The sequence below is a fragment of the Salvelinus sp. IW2-2015 genome, unplaced genomic scaffold, assembly GCF_002910315.2.
Source record: "Salvelinus sp. IW2-2015 unplaced genomic scaffold, ASM291031v2 Un_scaffold2340, whole genome shotgun sequence".
Taxonomy (NCBI): domain Eukaryota; kingdom Metazoa; phylum Chordata; class Actinopteri; order Salmoniformes; family Salmonidae; genus Salvelinus; species Salvelinus sp. IW2-2015.
Window position 1 is genome coordinate 66,593 of NW_019943665.1, and position 14,426 is coordinate 81,018.

General features: G+C 44.1%; 2 protein-coding genes across 2 annotated transcripts; one reads left to right on the forward strand and one right to left on the reverse strand.

The window, feature by feature from the left end:
- Positions 1 to 1,440: 1,440 nt before the first annotated feature.
- On the forward strand, positions 1,441 to 9,257 carry LOC112073704 (somatostatin receptor type 5-like). Its single transcript, XM_024140954.2, has 3 exons — positions 1,441 to 2,126; positions 2,769 to 3,178; positions 6,766 to 9,257. Exons 1-3 carry the CDS (start codon positions 1,832 to 1,834, stop codon positions 7,522 to 7,524), a joined length of 1,464 nt encoding a protein of 487 aa, XP_023996722.1. The 5' UTR covers positions 1,441 to 1,831; the 3' UTR covers positions 7,525 to 9,257.
- A 2,421-nt stretch (positions 9,258 to 11,678) lies between these two features.
- LOC112073705 (protein CutA homolog) lies at positions 11,679 to 14,333 on the reverse strand. Its single transcript, XM_024140955.1, is given in 8 exon segments — positions 11,679 to 11,878; positions 12,120 to 12,169; positions 12,372 to 12,417; positions 12,651 to 12,710; positions 12,832 to 12,930; positions 13,321 to 13,468; positions 13,733 to 13,817; positions 14,225 to 14,333. Coding segments are annotated over 7 exon segments (573 nt in total). The 5' UTR covers positions 13,803 to 13,817; positions 14,225 to 14,333; the 3' UTR covers positions 11,679 to 11,778.
- Between the last annotated feature and the right edge of the window lie 93 nt (positions 14,334 to 14,426).

Sequence of the window (14,426 nt, forward strand, 5' to 3'; positions counted from 1 at the left end):
GTGTGCGTGTGCGTATGTGTGTGTGTGTGTACGTGCGTGTGTGCGTACAGCATCCACTTTATTACGGAGCGATGATGGCGACTGCAAAAACAACAAGTTGTGAACATATTAGCCCGGCGCCCACGCCTGTCCAGGTCCTGTATGTGTTGTTGTTGTGTTCTGGTTCCTCCATTAACCTCGGCTGATGTTGCTGCTGGGGTCTGTAGTTCATGTAGTTCACAATTAGAATGGGTAACACTTTACTGTGGTTGTCCCATGCACTAAGCATTCATAAAGCCTTTATGACACAACACGTTATAACATTTGTCATAAGGACACCTAAAGTAGGGCCATATAAAATCCGCGATGCGGAGAACGCGGACGGAATCACGGAATCCAGACATTAAAACGGAATTCAACATTATAAAAAAAAGTATTCAACTAAATGTCCTGAACTTAGTAGGGAATCAACTAGATGTATTGAACTTAGTAGGGAATCAACTAAATGTACTGAACATTTATTAAGTGTATTATAAGCCATGAACAGAATGCATCAGTGATTCTGATTTCCTGCAACTTTCTGAAGAGGCAACAARACTGCCTGTCTGTGTGTGTGCGGTGCGCGTCTACCATTTTGTGTAGCRGTTAGCYATGACGCCAGTGAAAAGTKTTCTGGTAGATGGAAAGGCTTTTCCAAAAATATTCTCAATTAAATGTTGACTACAAGGTAGCCTATGCTTACCTGGTGGCAGAGCTATATCAGGGTTATTTGCATCAACCCAGTGGGTATTTGTTTCACATATGTGCTACAAAAACACAGTTTAATAACAGCCTCTTGCTGGTGCCCACTGGAATTAAAGGGTAACTACACCCCAAAATTTACAAAAATGTACACAAATCAAGACCTCTCCTGTCTGCTGATGTGGTTTAAGCATTGTTGTGGACTTTTCTATATAAAAAAAAGGTGTGACTTTGAGAGGGAAAACCTGGAAAACTGGAGAAAAATTGACACCTAGAAAAACAAAATGGAGAAAACTGAATTTGGGAGAAAGAAATGAAATACAAATATTAGTGGGTTATTTTCTTTGATTGTTGCTCATGTCCTGTAGTGTCTTGGATGCTTTAACAGAATAGCGTTGTTGTTTTGAGAATGCATAAAGATATCATTATTTTTTCTCTCACACACTTACTTCTCTTGCTGTCTCCCAGACAGGTCCAGCTGCTATGCACTGAAGTCAACCTCAACCCACCACCCATATACCACAACCAACAACATATCATCAACCTCATGGCCTCCACTGAGCTTGTCTAACCTCACCTCAACCCACCCCCATATACACAACCAACAACATATCATCACTGTCCAACCTCAACCCACCCACCCATATACCACAACCAACAACATATTCATCACCTGTCCAACCTCAACCCACCACCCATATACCACAACCAACAAACATATCATCACCTGTCCAACCTCAACCCACCCACCCATATACCACAACCAACAACATATCATCACCTGTCCAACCTCAACACACCACCCATATAACCACAACCAACAACATATCATCACCTGTCCAACCTCAACCCACCACCCATATACCACAACCACAACATATCATCACCTGTCCAACCTCAACCCACCACCCATATACCACAACCAACAACATATCATCACCTGTCCAACCTCAACCCACCACCCATATACCACAACCAACAACATATCATCACCTGTCCAACCTTCAACCACCACCAATATACCACAACCAACAACATATCATCACCTCTGTCCTCCACTGAGCTTGTCCAAGTGCCCCCGGCCATCTACCTCCCCACAGCCGCCCCCTCAATGCCTGAGCCCAACACCTTCACCTYCCCCCCCTCCCCTCTCCTCCTCCTCACCCCCGACCCTTTCTTCAATGGATCCTCCCAAAACTGGACCAACCCTGGCGGCGGAGGTGTGGGGGGTTTCCAACTCACTATAGCAGGGGTCCTTATCCCTCTCATCTATGTAGCAGTCTGTGTGATCGGCCTGGTGGGCAACACATTGGTCATCTACATTGTTTTACACTATGTGAGGACGGAGTCGGTCACTAACATCTATATACTCAACCTGGCCATCGCTGATGAGCTATTCATGCTAGGTCAGTGTTTTTTTTACAAGTGGTTTAATTGTTTTTTTTCAAGGTGTTGATTATTCAACTCTGTTATTAGCCTTGTTAAACCAGCCTTATTTTGCAAGCTCACATTCTGTTTCACTTGAAATTAAACTATATATGACCGCAGCGGTCAGTCTCCTTTTTGATTATTTTACTGTATTTCTTTAATTTGATTATTTTACTGTATTTCTTTCATTTGACTATGTTACAGTAATTCTTTCATTTGATCATTTTACTGTAAAATGTGTTGCAGTTTTAAATGCACTTCAAATGCAAAGTAAGTGTGAGGTTTTAATAGTTTTAATAGTAATTCAAATCAAATCAAACTTTATTTGCCACATGTGCCGAAAACAACAAGTGTAGACTTGACCGTGAAATGCTGACTTACAAGCCCTTAACCAACAATACAGTTCAAGAAGAAGAAAATATTTAACAAGTTGGCTAAAATAAAAAGTAATATTAAAAAGTAACACAACAAGAATAACAATAGCGAGGCTATATACAGGTGGCACCGGTTCAGTCAGTGTGCAGGGGTACAGGCTAGTTGAGGTAATCTGTACATGTAGGTGGGGGCGAAGTGACTAATTGCACTGTCAATATAGTTAGATTTGATTTGACTTCCCCTAGGCCTCCCCTTCTTGGCGGCCCAGAATGCTCTGCTCTCCTGGCCGTTTGGTTCTCTCATGTGCCGTGTGGTCATGACTGTGGACGCCATCAACCAGTTCACCGCCATCTTCTGTCTCAYGGTCATGTCCATCGACCGCTACCTCGCAGTGGTCCATCCCATACGGTCGTCGTGGTGGAGGCGACCGCACGTGGCCAAGGCGGTGAACGCGACGGTGTGGGCGGTGTCGTTTGTGGTGGTGCTSCCCGTGGTGGTGTTCGCGGACGTACTGGAGGATGATGGGAACTGTAGTATAGTGTGGCCTGAGCCAGCCGAGGTCTGGAAGGCGTCGTTCATCGTGTACACGTGTGCAGTCGGGTTCTTCGGACCGCTACTCGTCATCTGTCTCTGCTACCTGCTCATTGTGATCAAGGTCAGAATGTAGGACTACTGCCGGACTTAAGGGAAAAAATAGCTATTTTACACTACTTGGGAGGCCTGTCTGTTATACTTAGACTGAACCAGTATGTCCTTTGGGAGGAAACATCCTTGTTGATTGGTAACATAGACCCAGGTGTTGCTACACCTCCGTTGTTACATGAAATAAATGTGTTCTGATGTCTTTGTCTCATATTACCAGTGATTTATTTATACTTCCCTTAAATCAGACATACATTGTGAGGAACATTTGTTTTGAGGGGCGGGACTGCTTTGCCCTCTTCCAGGGAACCCTTCCTTGTGCGGTTCTCTACTCTGGCCCTGACCTGTAACATCTGACCTGTAACATCTGACCTGTTACTTCTGACCTGTAACATCTGACCTGTAACATCTGACCTGTAACATCTGACCTGTAAATTGACTGTAAAATCTACTGTAACATTGCCCTGTAACATCTGACCTGTTAACTCTGACTGTACATCTGACCTGGTTACATCTGACCTGTTACCTCTGACCTGTTACTTCTGACCTGTAACATCTGACCTGATACCTTGACCTGTAACATCTGACCTGTAACATCTGACCTGTAACATCTGCCCTTTACCTCTGACGCTGTTACATCTGACCTGTTACATCTGACCTGTTACCTCTGACCTGTTACATCTGACCTGTTTTCTGACCTGTAAATCTGACCTGTTACTTCTGACCTGTAACATCTGACCTGTTACTTCTGACCTGTTACTCTGACCTGATACATCTGACCTGTAACATCTGACCTGTAACATCTGACCTGTTACATTTGACCTGTTAATCTGACCTGTACATCTGACCTGTAAATCTGACCTGTTACTTCTGAACTGTTACATCTGACTGTCATTGAATGTTACATGACCTGTAACATCTGACTGTACATTGACCTGTTACATCTGACCTGTAACATCTGACCTGTACATCTGACTGTTTTACCATCTGACCTGTAACACTGACTGTTAACTGACCTGTTACATCTGACCTGTAACATCTGACCTGTACATCTGACCTGTTACATCTGACCTGTTACATTGACCTTACTTGACCTGATACATCTGACCTGTAACATCTGACCTGTAACATCTGACCTGTAACATCTGACTGTTACATCTGACCTGTTACATCCTGATGTTAACTCTGACCTGTTACATCTGACCTGTTACTTCTGACCTGTAACATCTGACCTGTTACTTCTGACCTGTAACATCTGACCTGTTACTGTCTGACTGTTACATCTGACCTGATACATCTGTCCTGTAACATCTGACCTGTAACATCTGACCTGTAACATCTGACCTGTAACATCTGACCTGTACATCTGACCTGTAACATCTGACTGTAACATCTGACCTGTAACATCTGACCTGTACATCTGACCTGTTACATCTGACCTGTTACATCTGACCTGTTACATCTGACCTGTTACCTCTGACCTGTACATCTGACCTGTTACTTCTGACCTGTAACATCTGACCTGATACATCTGACCTGTAACATCTGACCTGTAACATCTGACCTGTAACTTCTGACCTGTTACCTCTGACCTGTTACATCTGACCTGTTACTCTGCCTGTTACTCTGACCTGTTACATCTGACCTGTATCTGACCTGTACATCTGACCTGTTACTTCTGACCTGTAACATCTGACTGTTACTTCTGACCTGTTACATTCTGACCTGATACATCTGACCTGTAACATCTGACCTGTAACATCTGACCTGTTACATCTGACCTGTTTACATCTGATGTTACATCTGACCTGTACTCTGACCTGTTACATCTGACCTGTAACATCTGACCTGTTACATCTGACCTGTTACATCTGACCTGTTACATCTGACCTGTAACATCTGACCTGTTACATCTGACCTGTTACATCTGACCTGTAACATCTGACCTGATACATCTGACCTGATACATCTGACCTGTAACATCTGACCTGTACATCTGACCTGTACCTCTGACCTGTTACATCTGACTGTTACATCTGACCTGTTAACTCTGACCTGTTACATCTGACCTTGTTATCTCTGACCTGTAACATCTGACTGTTACTGATCTGACCTGTAACGACCTGTTACTTCTGACCTGTTCACTGACTGATACATCTGACCTGTACCAGTCTGACCTGTAACATCTGACTGTACATCTGACCTGTTACATCTGACCTGATTACATCTGACCTGTAACATCTGACCTGTTACATTCTGACCTGTAACATCTGACCTGTAACATCTGACCTGTTACATCTGACCTGTTACATCTTGACCTTTGTAACATTGACCTGTTACATCTGACTTACATTGACTGTACATCTGACCTGTTACATCTGACCTGTACATTCTGACCTGTAACATCTGACCCTGTTACATCTGACCTGTTACATCTGACCTGTAACATCTGACCTGTACATCTGACCTGTAAATCTGACCTGTTACATCTGACCTGTTACATCTGACCTGTTACTCTGACCTGTAAATCTGACCTGTAACATCTGACCTGTTACATCTGACCTGTTACATCTGACCTGTTACATCTGACCTGTAACATCTGACCTGTTACATCTTTTGACCTGTTACATCTGACCTGTTACATCTGACCTGTTACATCTGACCTGTACATCTGACCTGTAACATATGAACTTGTTACATCCGACCTGTAACATTGACCTGTAATCTGACCTGAACATCTGACCTGTAACATCTGACCTGTAACATCTGACCTGTTACATCTGACCTGTACATCTGACCTGTAACATCTGACCTGTAACATTGCCTGTAAATCTGACCTGTTACATCTGACAACAAACAGAAATGTTTCAACATCTTAATGTCTGGGTCAGGAGCCAGAGGGGAGGACACACTGGGAGTGGGTCTCTGTCAGTGGAGGCTGCTGAGGGGAGGACACACTGGGAGTGGGTCTCTGTCAGTGGAGGCTGCTGAGGGAGGACACACTGGGAGTGGGTCTCTGCCAGTGGAGGCTGCTGAGGGAAGACACACTGGGAGTGGGTCTCTGTCAGTGGAGGCTGCTGAGGGAGGACGGTTCATAATAATGCTTAAATGGAGTCATGTGTTTGATACCATTCCAGTCATATTATGAGCCGTCTCCCCTCGGCAGCCTCCACTGTTTCCTGGGGAGGGAGTGGAGCGGCCTGGGAGTGGGTCTCTGGGGAGGGTGGTGCAGCCTGGGAGTGGGTCTCTGGGGAGGGGGTGGAGCGGCCTGGGAGTGGGTCTCTGGGGAAGGGGTGGAGCAGCCTGGGAGTGGGTCTCTGGGGAGGGGGTGGAGCAGCCTGGGAGTGGATCTCTGGGAAGGGGGTGGAGTGTCCTACCCTAAAGTGGCCTACCCTACAGTGGCCTACCTACAGTGGCTCTACACAGTGGCTACCCTAAAGTGGTCTACCCACAGTGGCCTACCTAAAGTGGTCTACCCTACAGTGGCCTACCCTACATTTTTTATTTGTTGAGTTAACCTTAATATTGTATTTAATTGTAAAGTGTGTTGAGATGTTTTTAACTGCCAATAAAGTTGAATTGTTTTGTTTTGATTCGAAGGTGCGCAACGCGGGGAAACGGGCCCGGTCCACCTCCTCCCGACGCAAGAAGTCCGAACGCAAGATCACCCGCATGGTGGTTGTCGTGGTAGCAGTGTTCGTGTTGTGCTGGCTCCCATTCTACGTCCTCAACATCGTTAACCTGCTAATCCTGTTACCGGGCGAATTCCGGGGGCTGTACTACTTTGTGGTGGTCCTATCGTACGCTAATAGCTGCGCTAACCCAATAATTTACGGATTCCTGTCCGATAATTTTAAGAGAGGGTTCCGGAAGGCTCTTTGTCGTTCTTCGAGGAGGGTGGAGAACCACGAGAGGGCGGCAGCCACCGAGCTGCAGCGCCCTGCAGAGCTCTGGAGGGGAATTGCGCATGAGCCGCGAGATGGCCTGGGGGTCACCAAGTCTCATGAAGGAGGGGAGGAAGAAGAGGAGGAGGATGAGGTAGAGGAGGACGGGATAGAGATGGAGAGAAGAGAAGACGCCACTCAGATGAGAGAGAACTGCAGGATTGCACAGAACGGGAACGGAGGAGGACAAGTTGAGAGCTCCAGGATCTTGTTCACACCGGGAGGAAAGGTGGAGACAGTACCCCTGGGGCAGAGGGCTAAAGCTGGGGAGGTGGCTGGGAAAGGCCCMGGCTTAGAATTGGGGCCTACTGTCRCTGTCTCCACTCTTGCCAATGGATCAAAGAKTGAAAGTAACAGGTCACYTCCAGAGGAGACAGTGGAGAAGAGCACCAAGCTAGAGATCAGCTACCTGTAACTCATAAATAAGCTTTTTCCCAATGTCCATACTAGTATACCACTGATACGGACAAGTCTTGCTGAGACTGAGGCTGTCCTAATATGGACACTGTACAGTGTATAGAATGAGGGTGAAGCTGCATCTAGAGATGCTGATCTTAGGTCAGTTTTGCATTTTCCCCACTCATGGTTAAGGATTGGGGGAGGGGAAGCTGATCCTAGATCTGTACCTAGGGGTAACTTTACCCAGGAGCTAGATTGCATGTCCGGTACAGTGACTCATTCTAAGTAGTGAGCTACTGTGTCGATTGGAACAGAGACATATGGATTGAATGAATGTATTGTAGCGATATTAACCCAACACTTAGCAACCTTGTTAAGAGGTTTGGAGCTCTTGGGGTAACAATTAAGGTGTTGGCTTGACAGTCACTGGACCTGGGTTCAAACCCCAGTTAGGGCTACCCCTCGAGTTCGCAAATGAATCATTTAAATTGACACTTTTGAGTATCAACTGTGAACTTACAATGATACCAACTGCCTTGCCTCAAATTCCAAGCTTTTTGGCCAAAAATTGATGATCAGTTATTTTATTAGACTGAGAATTTGCAAATCTTTACAGAACACATTTCAGTATTACGCTGAGTGCGCAATGTAAATATGTACAGAAATGTTTAAGAATCATAATACAGTTTTGAATAGGCTATTCAGAGATGCACACAAGGAGAAAAACACAAACTATATTGTCAGTATTTAAATGATGTATCTATGTTACAGTTTCTTAATGCAGTATTTTTTCAACAGTATAAATGAAACGTTTATACTTTGGCCTTCAGACAAAGTATAAAAGTCTCATGATACCACTAAAATCGCAGGGAACGAACTGTTCCCTTTCATCCAAGAACAGCCTCATTTAACAGTTATTCTAAATGTCATAGAAGCTATTTCAATGAGAGTTCATACTGCCTCTGTCTGAGGCTTTACAATACAAGTGCAAATTAGTGTCCTTGGGTTGAAAGCGAAAGCAAACAGACATCTAGCTCCATTCTATTGCCATCTCACCGCGTTCCTGGTGGAACGTTTCATCTATCAGAATGAACGGAATCATTAAAGTGAATAACGTCACCTAAACGCACCTGCACGATTAACACTCATACATATTCATGATGACAGGAGTTGAGTCGATTAAATTATGGCGGATGGTATATCAAAGAGCTGTGCGCACTCTGATATCGACCTTCGGTTAATTTGATTGGCATCCAGCTGAATATCTTCTGAGTGACGTTGTGGTGGACATTGTTGTCGAATGCTATTTTGTTTGGGGGGAATGTTAGTGATTTGACCTTTCAGACAGATGCTGTTTATGTGAGTGAAGCAGCTGAACCATTAGAAAGCGGTTGGCCCTGGGAACTAATGATAGATATTTGCAGAGCCATCTTTGTGGATATTTAGATTGAGATAATGTGTTTCTGGGTATTTGCATAGGAACAAAGCTGTTTTTCTACGGAGCAGAGCAATACAGTATTTATTTGTATGTACTGTATGTAGGCAGTATGTACTGTATGTAGGCAGTATGTACTGTATGTAGGCAGTATGTACTGTATGTAGGCAGTATGTACTGTATGTAGGCAGTACATAGTGCCATATTCAATAAGAGAATTGATCAAATGTGGCCTTTAAGTTCACTTTGTATCTGAACATAATTGTTTTGTAGCTGTAGCCTGGATGTTTTATCATGTTGTTTTCCGAGCCTCAATTCGTCAGCGGCATGGACTCTACAAGGTCTCAAAGCGTTCCACAGGGATGCTGGCCCATGTTGACTCCAATGCTTCCCACAGTTGTGTCAAGTTGGCTGGATGTCCTTTGGGTGGTGGACCATTCTTGATACACACAGGAAACTGTTAAGCTTGAAAAACCCAGCAGTGTTGCAGTTCTTGACACACTGGAACCGGAGCACCTGACACCTACTACCATACCCCGTTCAAAGGCACTCCTGTCTTTTGTCTTGCCCATTCATCCTCTGAATGGCACACGTACACAATCCATCTCTCAATTGTCTCAAGGCTTGAAAATCCTTCTTTAACTGTCTCCTCCCCTTCATCTACACTGACAAGTGACATCAATAAGGGATCATAGCTTTCACCCAGTGGAGGCTGCTGAGGGGAGGACGGCTCATAATAATGGCTGTAATGGAGCGAATAAAATGRTATCAAACACATGGAAACCATGTTTGATGTATTTGATACCATTCCACTCCAGCMKTTAGCATGAGTCCRTTCTCCCCAATTAAGATKCCACCAACCTCCTGTGCTTTCACCTGGATTATGGCATGGAAAGAGCAGGTGTTCCTAATGTTTTGTACACTCACTTTATGTCTACACGGCTAGAAGTTAACAAGTTAGAAGATAAGTTATTGGGAAAAGTGCTCGTCATACTTTAAATGAATGATCAAGTAATTTGTTGACAAGTTGAATCAGGTGTGCTAGCTCTGGAATATCTCAAATACATGGAACGTCTGGAATTCTCCGAGGTTTGAGAACCACTGCATTAGAAGAGATGTATGGAGAGATGTTTGGAAAAGTCACACACCTTAAATGAATGACCAATACCTTTCTAACGATCTTATGTCGAAGCTTATGTCTCACCCACTGTGGTGCTTTGGTAGCCTGATTACTAGTCTGTTTGTGCATTCATACCACACATGTTGACAACCACAAGGAGTTGACTGCACGAACAGATCTGGGACCAGGCCGGTGCTTTGGTCCCCCAGAGTGTGTGGATGGAAGCTCTGATGAATATCTCAACTGTTTCTGATGGTGTGTACATGGTAGCCTTAGTGCCAGTCTGTTTGTTCCATCATGCCAACTCCTTGTCACTCATTGTCATGCCAAACATGTTAGGGTTGACAATAACAGCAATGGAGTTGGCAAGAGCACAAACTGATCTGGGACCAGGCTATGTAAATGGTATTTATATGTTTAGATAGTGTCTGTGTACTGTGTATGCCGATGACTACAAAGCCTCAAATTGAATGTGAAGTTTGAAGAAAAAAATAAATGTCTTATAATGTGATTTTTGTATTTATTCCAAGTCACTGGTATACCATTGGTCTCAGTTGACGTTCAACACTACAGTATGGAAGAGATACGTTTATCAGAGCAATCAGATATTCTGRTCACAGAGGGACAACCCTTCTGTCACTTTCCAACAATATTGATGAGTGTTAAGGGAACAGTTTGTCAGTGCTTTAAATTAACATCAGTATTGATTGTGGAGAAGCAATCAGATAATGTATGACGTGTCAAACTTAAGGTCCACGAGACGGATCCGGACAAATTGGGGTGAAGACAGAATGCAGCCCGCTGGGGAAATGAGTTTGACACCCCTGATCTATGACAAGCCTGAGGAAGTAACGTAGGGAAATACAGTCAGGTCGAAAATCACTGGCACCCTTGATAAAGATGAGCAAAAATGTATAAATGAAATAATTCAAATACTGAGCTGTATTATATGCTCAGTTATTTTGTTATTTTATACTAATACAATTGCTCAGAGAAAGACATTTTGAGAAGTAATATTTTTCTTGCAAAAAGATAGGGGATTAAAATGATTAGCGCCCCTGTTTTCAATATCTCACCTTACGGGGATAAAGCATCAGATCCAATCCATGTGCCAATAGCGTTTACATTTGTTGGATGACATAAAAATAGAGCTCTTTGGTCACACACACCAGTGGTGGGTGTTGCTTTGAAAAAAAGACGCGTAAACTGAAAATAACCCCATAAGAGTGGTCCTTAAGAGCAGACATATGATACCAAGGATCTTTAAAGCCTCTGTATGGAGGAACGGTGTACGGTCCCTCCAACGTGTTCTCCAATCTCGTAATTTTTTTTACAAAAAGGCTCTGTGCTGTTATCCTCACAAGGTGTGGTTTTGAAAGGTATTGAAAACAATAATTTTGACTCCCATCTTTTTATTAGCTTAAAATATAATTTAAAAAAATAATTTATCAATAACGCTCAGTACTAGTATTTATTTATACAGCCTTTTTTTCTCATTTTTATCAAGGGTGCCAATAATTTTGGACCTGACTGTAGATTGAATCTCCGCAGTAGAGTCTTCGATCACTGCATCCATCTATTGGTCAAAGCCAGGACAACACTGAAACAGTAAAAATACGTTTTAGTCACATTTCTGCAGATTTTATTATTCCAAAAACATTTCTCGCAGCCTCCCTCTGTCCATCCACCTATCCCTTCCTCTCTCCATCCATCCATCATTCTGGTACAACGTCACCGAGCCACTTGAGGTAGGGTGGGTTGCCCTGCTCTATGGGTAGGCTGATGACCTCTGCTACTTCATACGGGTGATTGGACCTGTTAGCAAACAAACACAGCATCACACACAGATAGACAAATGCATGTATGTGCACACACACACACACACACACACACACACACAGTACACCCCTGCTATGAGTCACTGATAAATGTCAATGGTAATTCTGGGAAAGGACTGATTAAACACCCCACTGCCTGATTTGGTATGTAGACTACATATCATCCCTATAACTGAGGGAAATACTAGAACGCACGCATGTACACACACAATGCTTACCTAACATATTCTGCCAGAGACGCAACCTTAGAGCTTCTGGTCTTTATCATCTAGAAGCAGGAAGAAACTAGTTAGAACTTTGGCTACACCACGCTCAGATAAACCAAGCATATATAGTCGTCATTCAATGTACAATAAGAGTACTAGCCATTCCATTAGGCCTATATGTTTGGTCATGGACTTGCAGGGCAGCATATACAGACACTGTAGGTCCACGTCGAACCAGGAATAAAAAGAGGTGTGACTGCTCACCAGCAAAACTTCACTATCCTCCTGGATCTTCCCCTGCCATTCATATCTGACAAGAAACAGAGACATGTTGCCAATCACTAACCCTTCCATTCCCTTCATATGTGTGGTGGAGTGCCTGGATACAGCCCTTAGCCGTGATGCCGTGATTACAGCAGTAAAAATAAATGTTTTGTCACACCCATGGTGTACGATCTGATATAGCACGGCGGTCAGCCAATCAGCATTCAGGGCTTGAACCGCCCAGTTTCTAATCTCTGATCCGTCAAGGTCCACACTTACACAGATGTGATTTTGGGGACGATGTTGACACAAGCAGCCAGCTTCTTCTCAACGATGCCTCTGTCAGGTGGGGGGGAAGAGACAATGACAACAACCAATCAGACTGGATGGACTAACTGCATCCAGCACAATATGGTRAACAAATACATGATTCAGACTACAGGGCCGACGCAAACCATACCGGCTCTGATATTTTCTTTTGAMATGGTCCTTTCCWRCACGGTTCAAGCAGCCCTGGTGGATGTGTAACCAGTTCWGCTCAGTTCAGCTCAACTTGGCCCTATAGTGTGAATCAACRTCGCATTCGGGAGAGTGCAACTGTAACCGATGTGAAATGGCTAGCTAGTTAGCGGTGGTGCGCGCTAATAGCGTTTCAATCAGTGACGTCACTCGCTCTGAGACCTTGAAGTAGTTGTTCCCCWTGCTCTGCAAGGGCCGYGGCTTTTGTGGAGCGATGGGTAACGATGCTTYGAGGGTGRCTGTTGTCGATGTGTGCAGAGGGTCCCTGGTTCGAGCCCAGGAAGGGGCGAGGAGAGGGACGGAAGCTATACTATTACACAACTTTCTGAACATTGCCGATAGAAATGTCWTACAGAGGTGACATCTGACATGATTCCCAATTAAACATAGCAGATTAGAATGTTTGTGTATGTCTGTGTCTATCCGTTACCTGGCCAGATCTTTGGCCACCTGTTCGTTGGGGCAGGTGACAAAGGCAGCGGAGTGTGTGCCCGAAATGTAGGTCTCGGACGCCATGGAGAACGCTCTCAATCCCACAGTCCTCAGCAGCGTGAGCATCAACACACTAAGCAACCAATCTAGGGGTCGCCATGGAAACAGCCGTTAGAATGTTGTCTGTAAGTTCTTCTCCTATGGTGGAAATATTTCATGAGAAATAAAGTAAATAAAATCCCCCACTTGACTGTTTCTGCATATTACAATGGCTAGAACTAGGTTACATTTGGCTAAACTGTATGTTTCATTTGACAAGACAACAAGCATATACTAACTGGATTGAGACGGCTAAGCAACTTCTTGAATATGTCTCTTCTACTTGACTACTTGTGATTTGGGGAACATACTCACCACAAAGAATGCCCTCAGAGGTCCACCAGCCTGCAATCCTTCTGTAGCAGGCAGTCCAAAGCGCATTGCCTAAGCAGCACTCTGCAGCAGGGGCAAGTGACATACATGCATTCATTAGCAATCATACATGGCAGGCCGGGAGAGATGACGTCCAAAGAGTTCATAGCATGACAAGTAACAACACAAGTTCTGCCATGGGCAAACGTCCAAATAGTGAAAAGTACACTTCGGTTTATGGACTAGCACTAGCTAAAAACACAGCATWCAGTACGAAGCTAGCTAGCTAGGATAATTGGGTGACTACTGTGTGTTCTCAAATCGCTGTAACTTGACACGTGCAAATGCAGGCCAGGACTTTTGCAAAATGGTCCGAAACGAAAGAATCCTCCGATAGGAAATGTACAATAATGTCATGCAAAGGCTCTTCAATATCAGAAAAGCAAATACATTCATATGCTACATCATCTCAAACTGTTCGCAACAATTACCTTCAGACAGTCGCAGCTTCGATGCACTCACTGTGTGTTGTTGCCACTCTCTAACGCAAAGATAACGCTCTGCCGTAAAGCAGGATCTGTTTACCAATTGGTCGTAAATGCGAAAGCAGAGCTGGAAACACGAGAATTATGTCGATATGCTACGTTTTCAAATATTATGTGGAAAATGTATTATTAGTAGTAATGCTAGTGG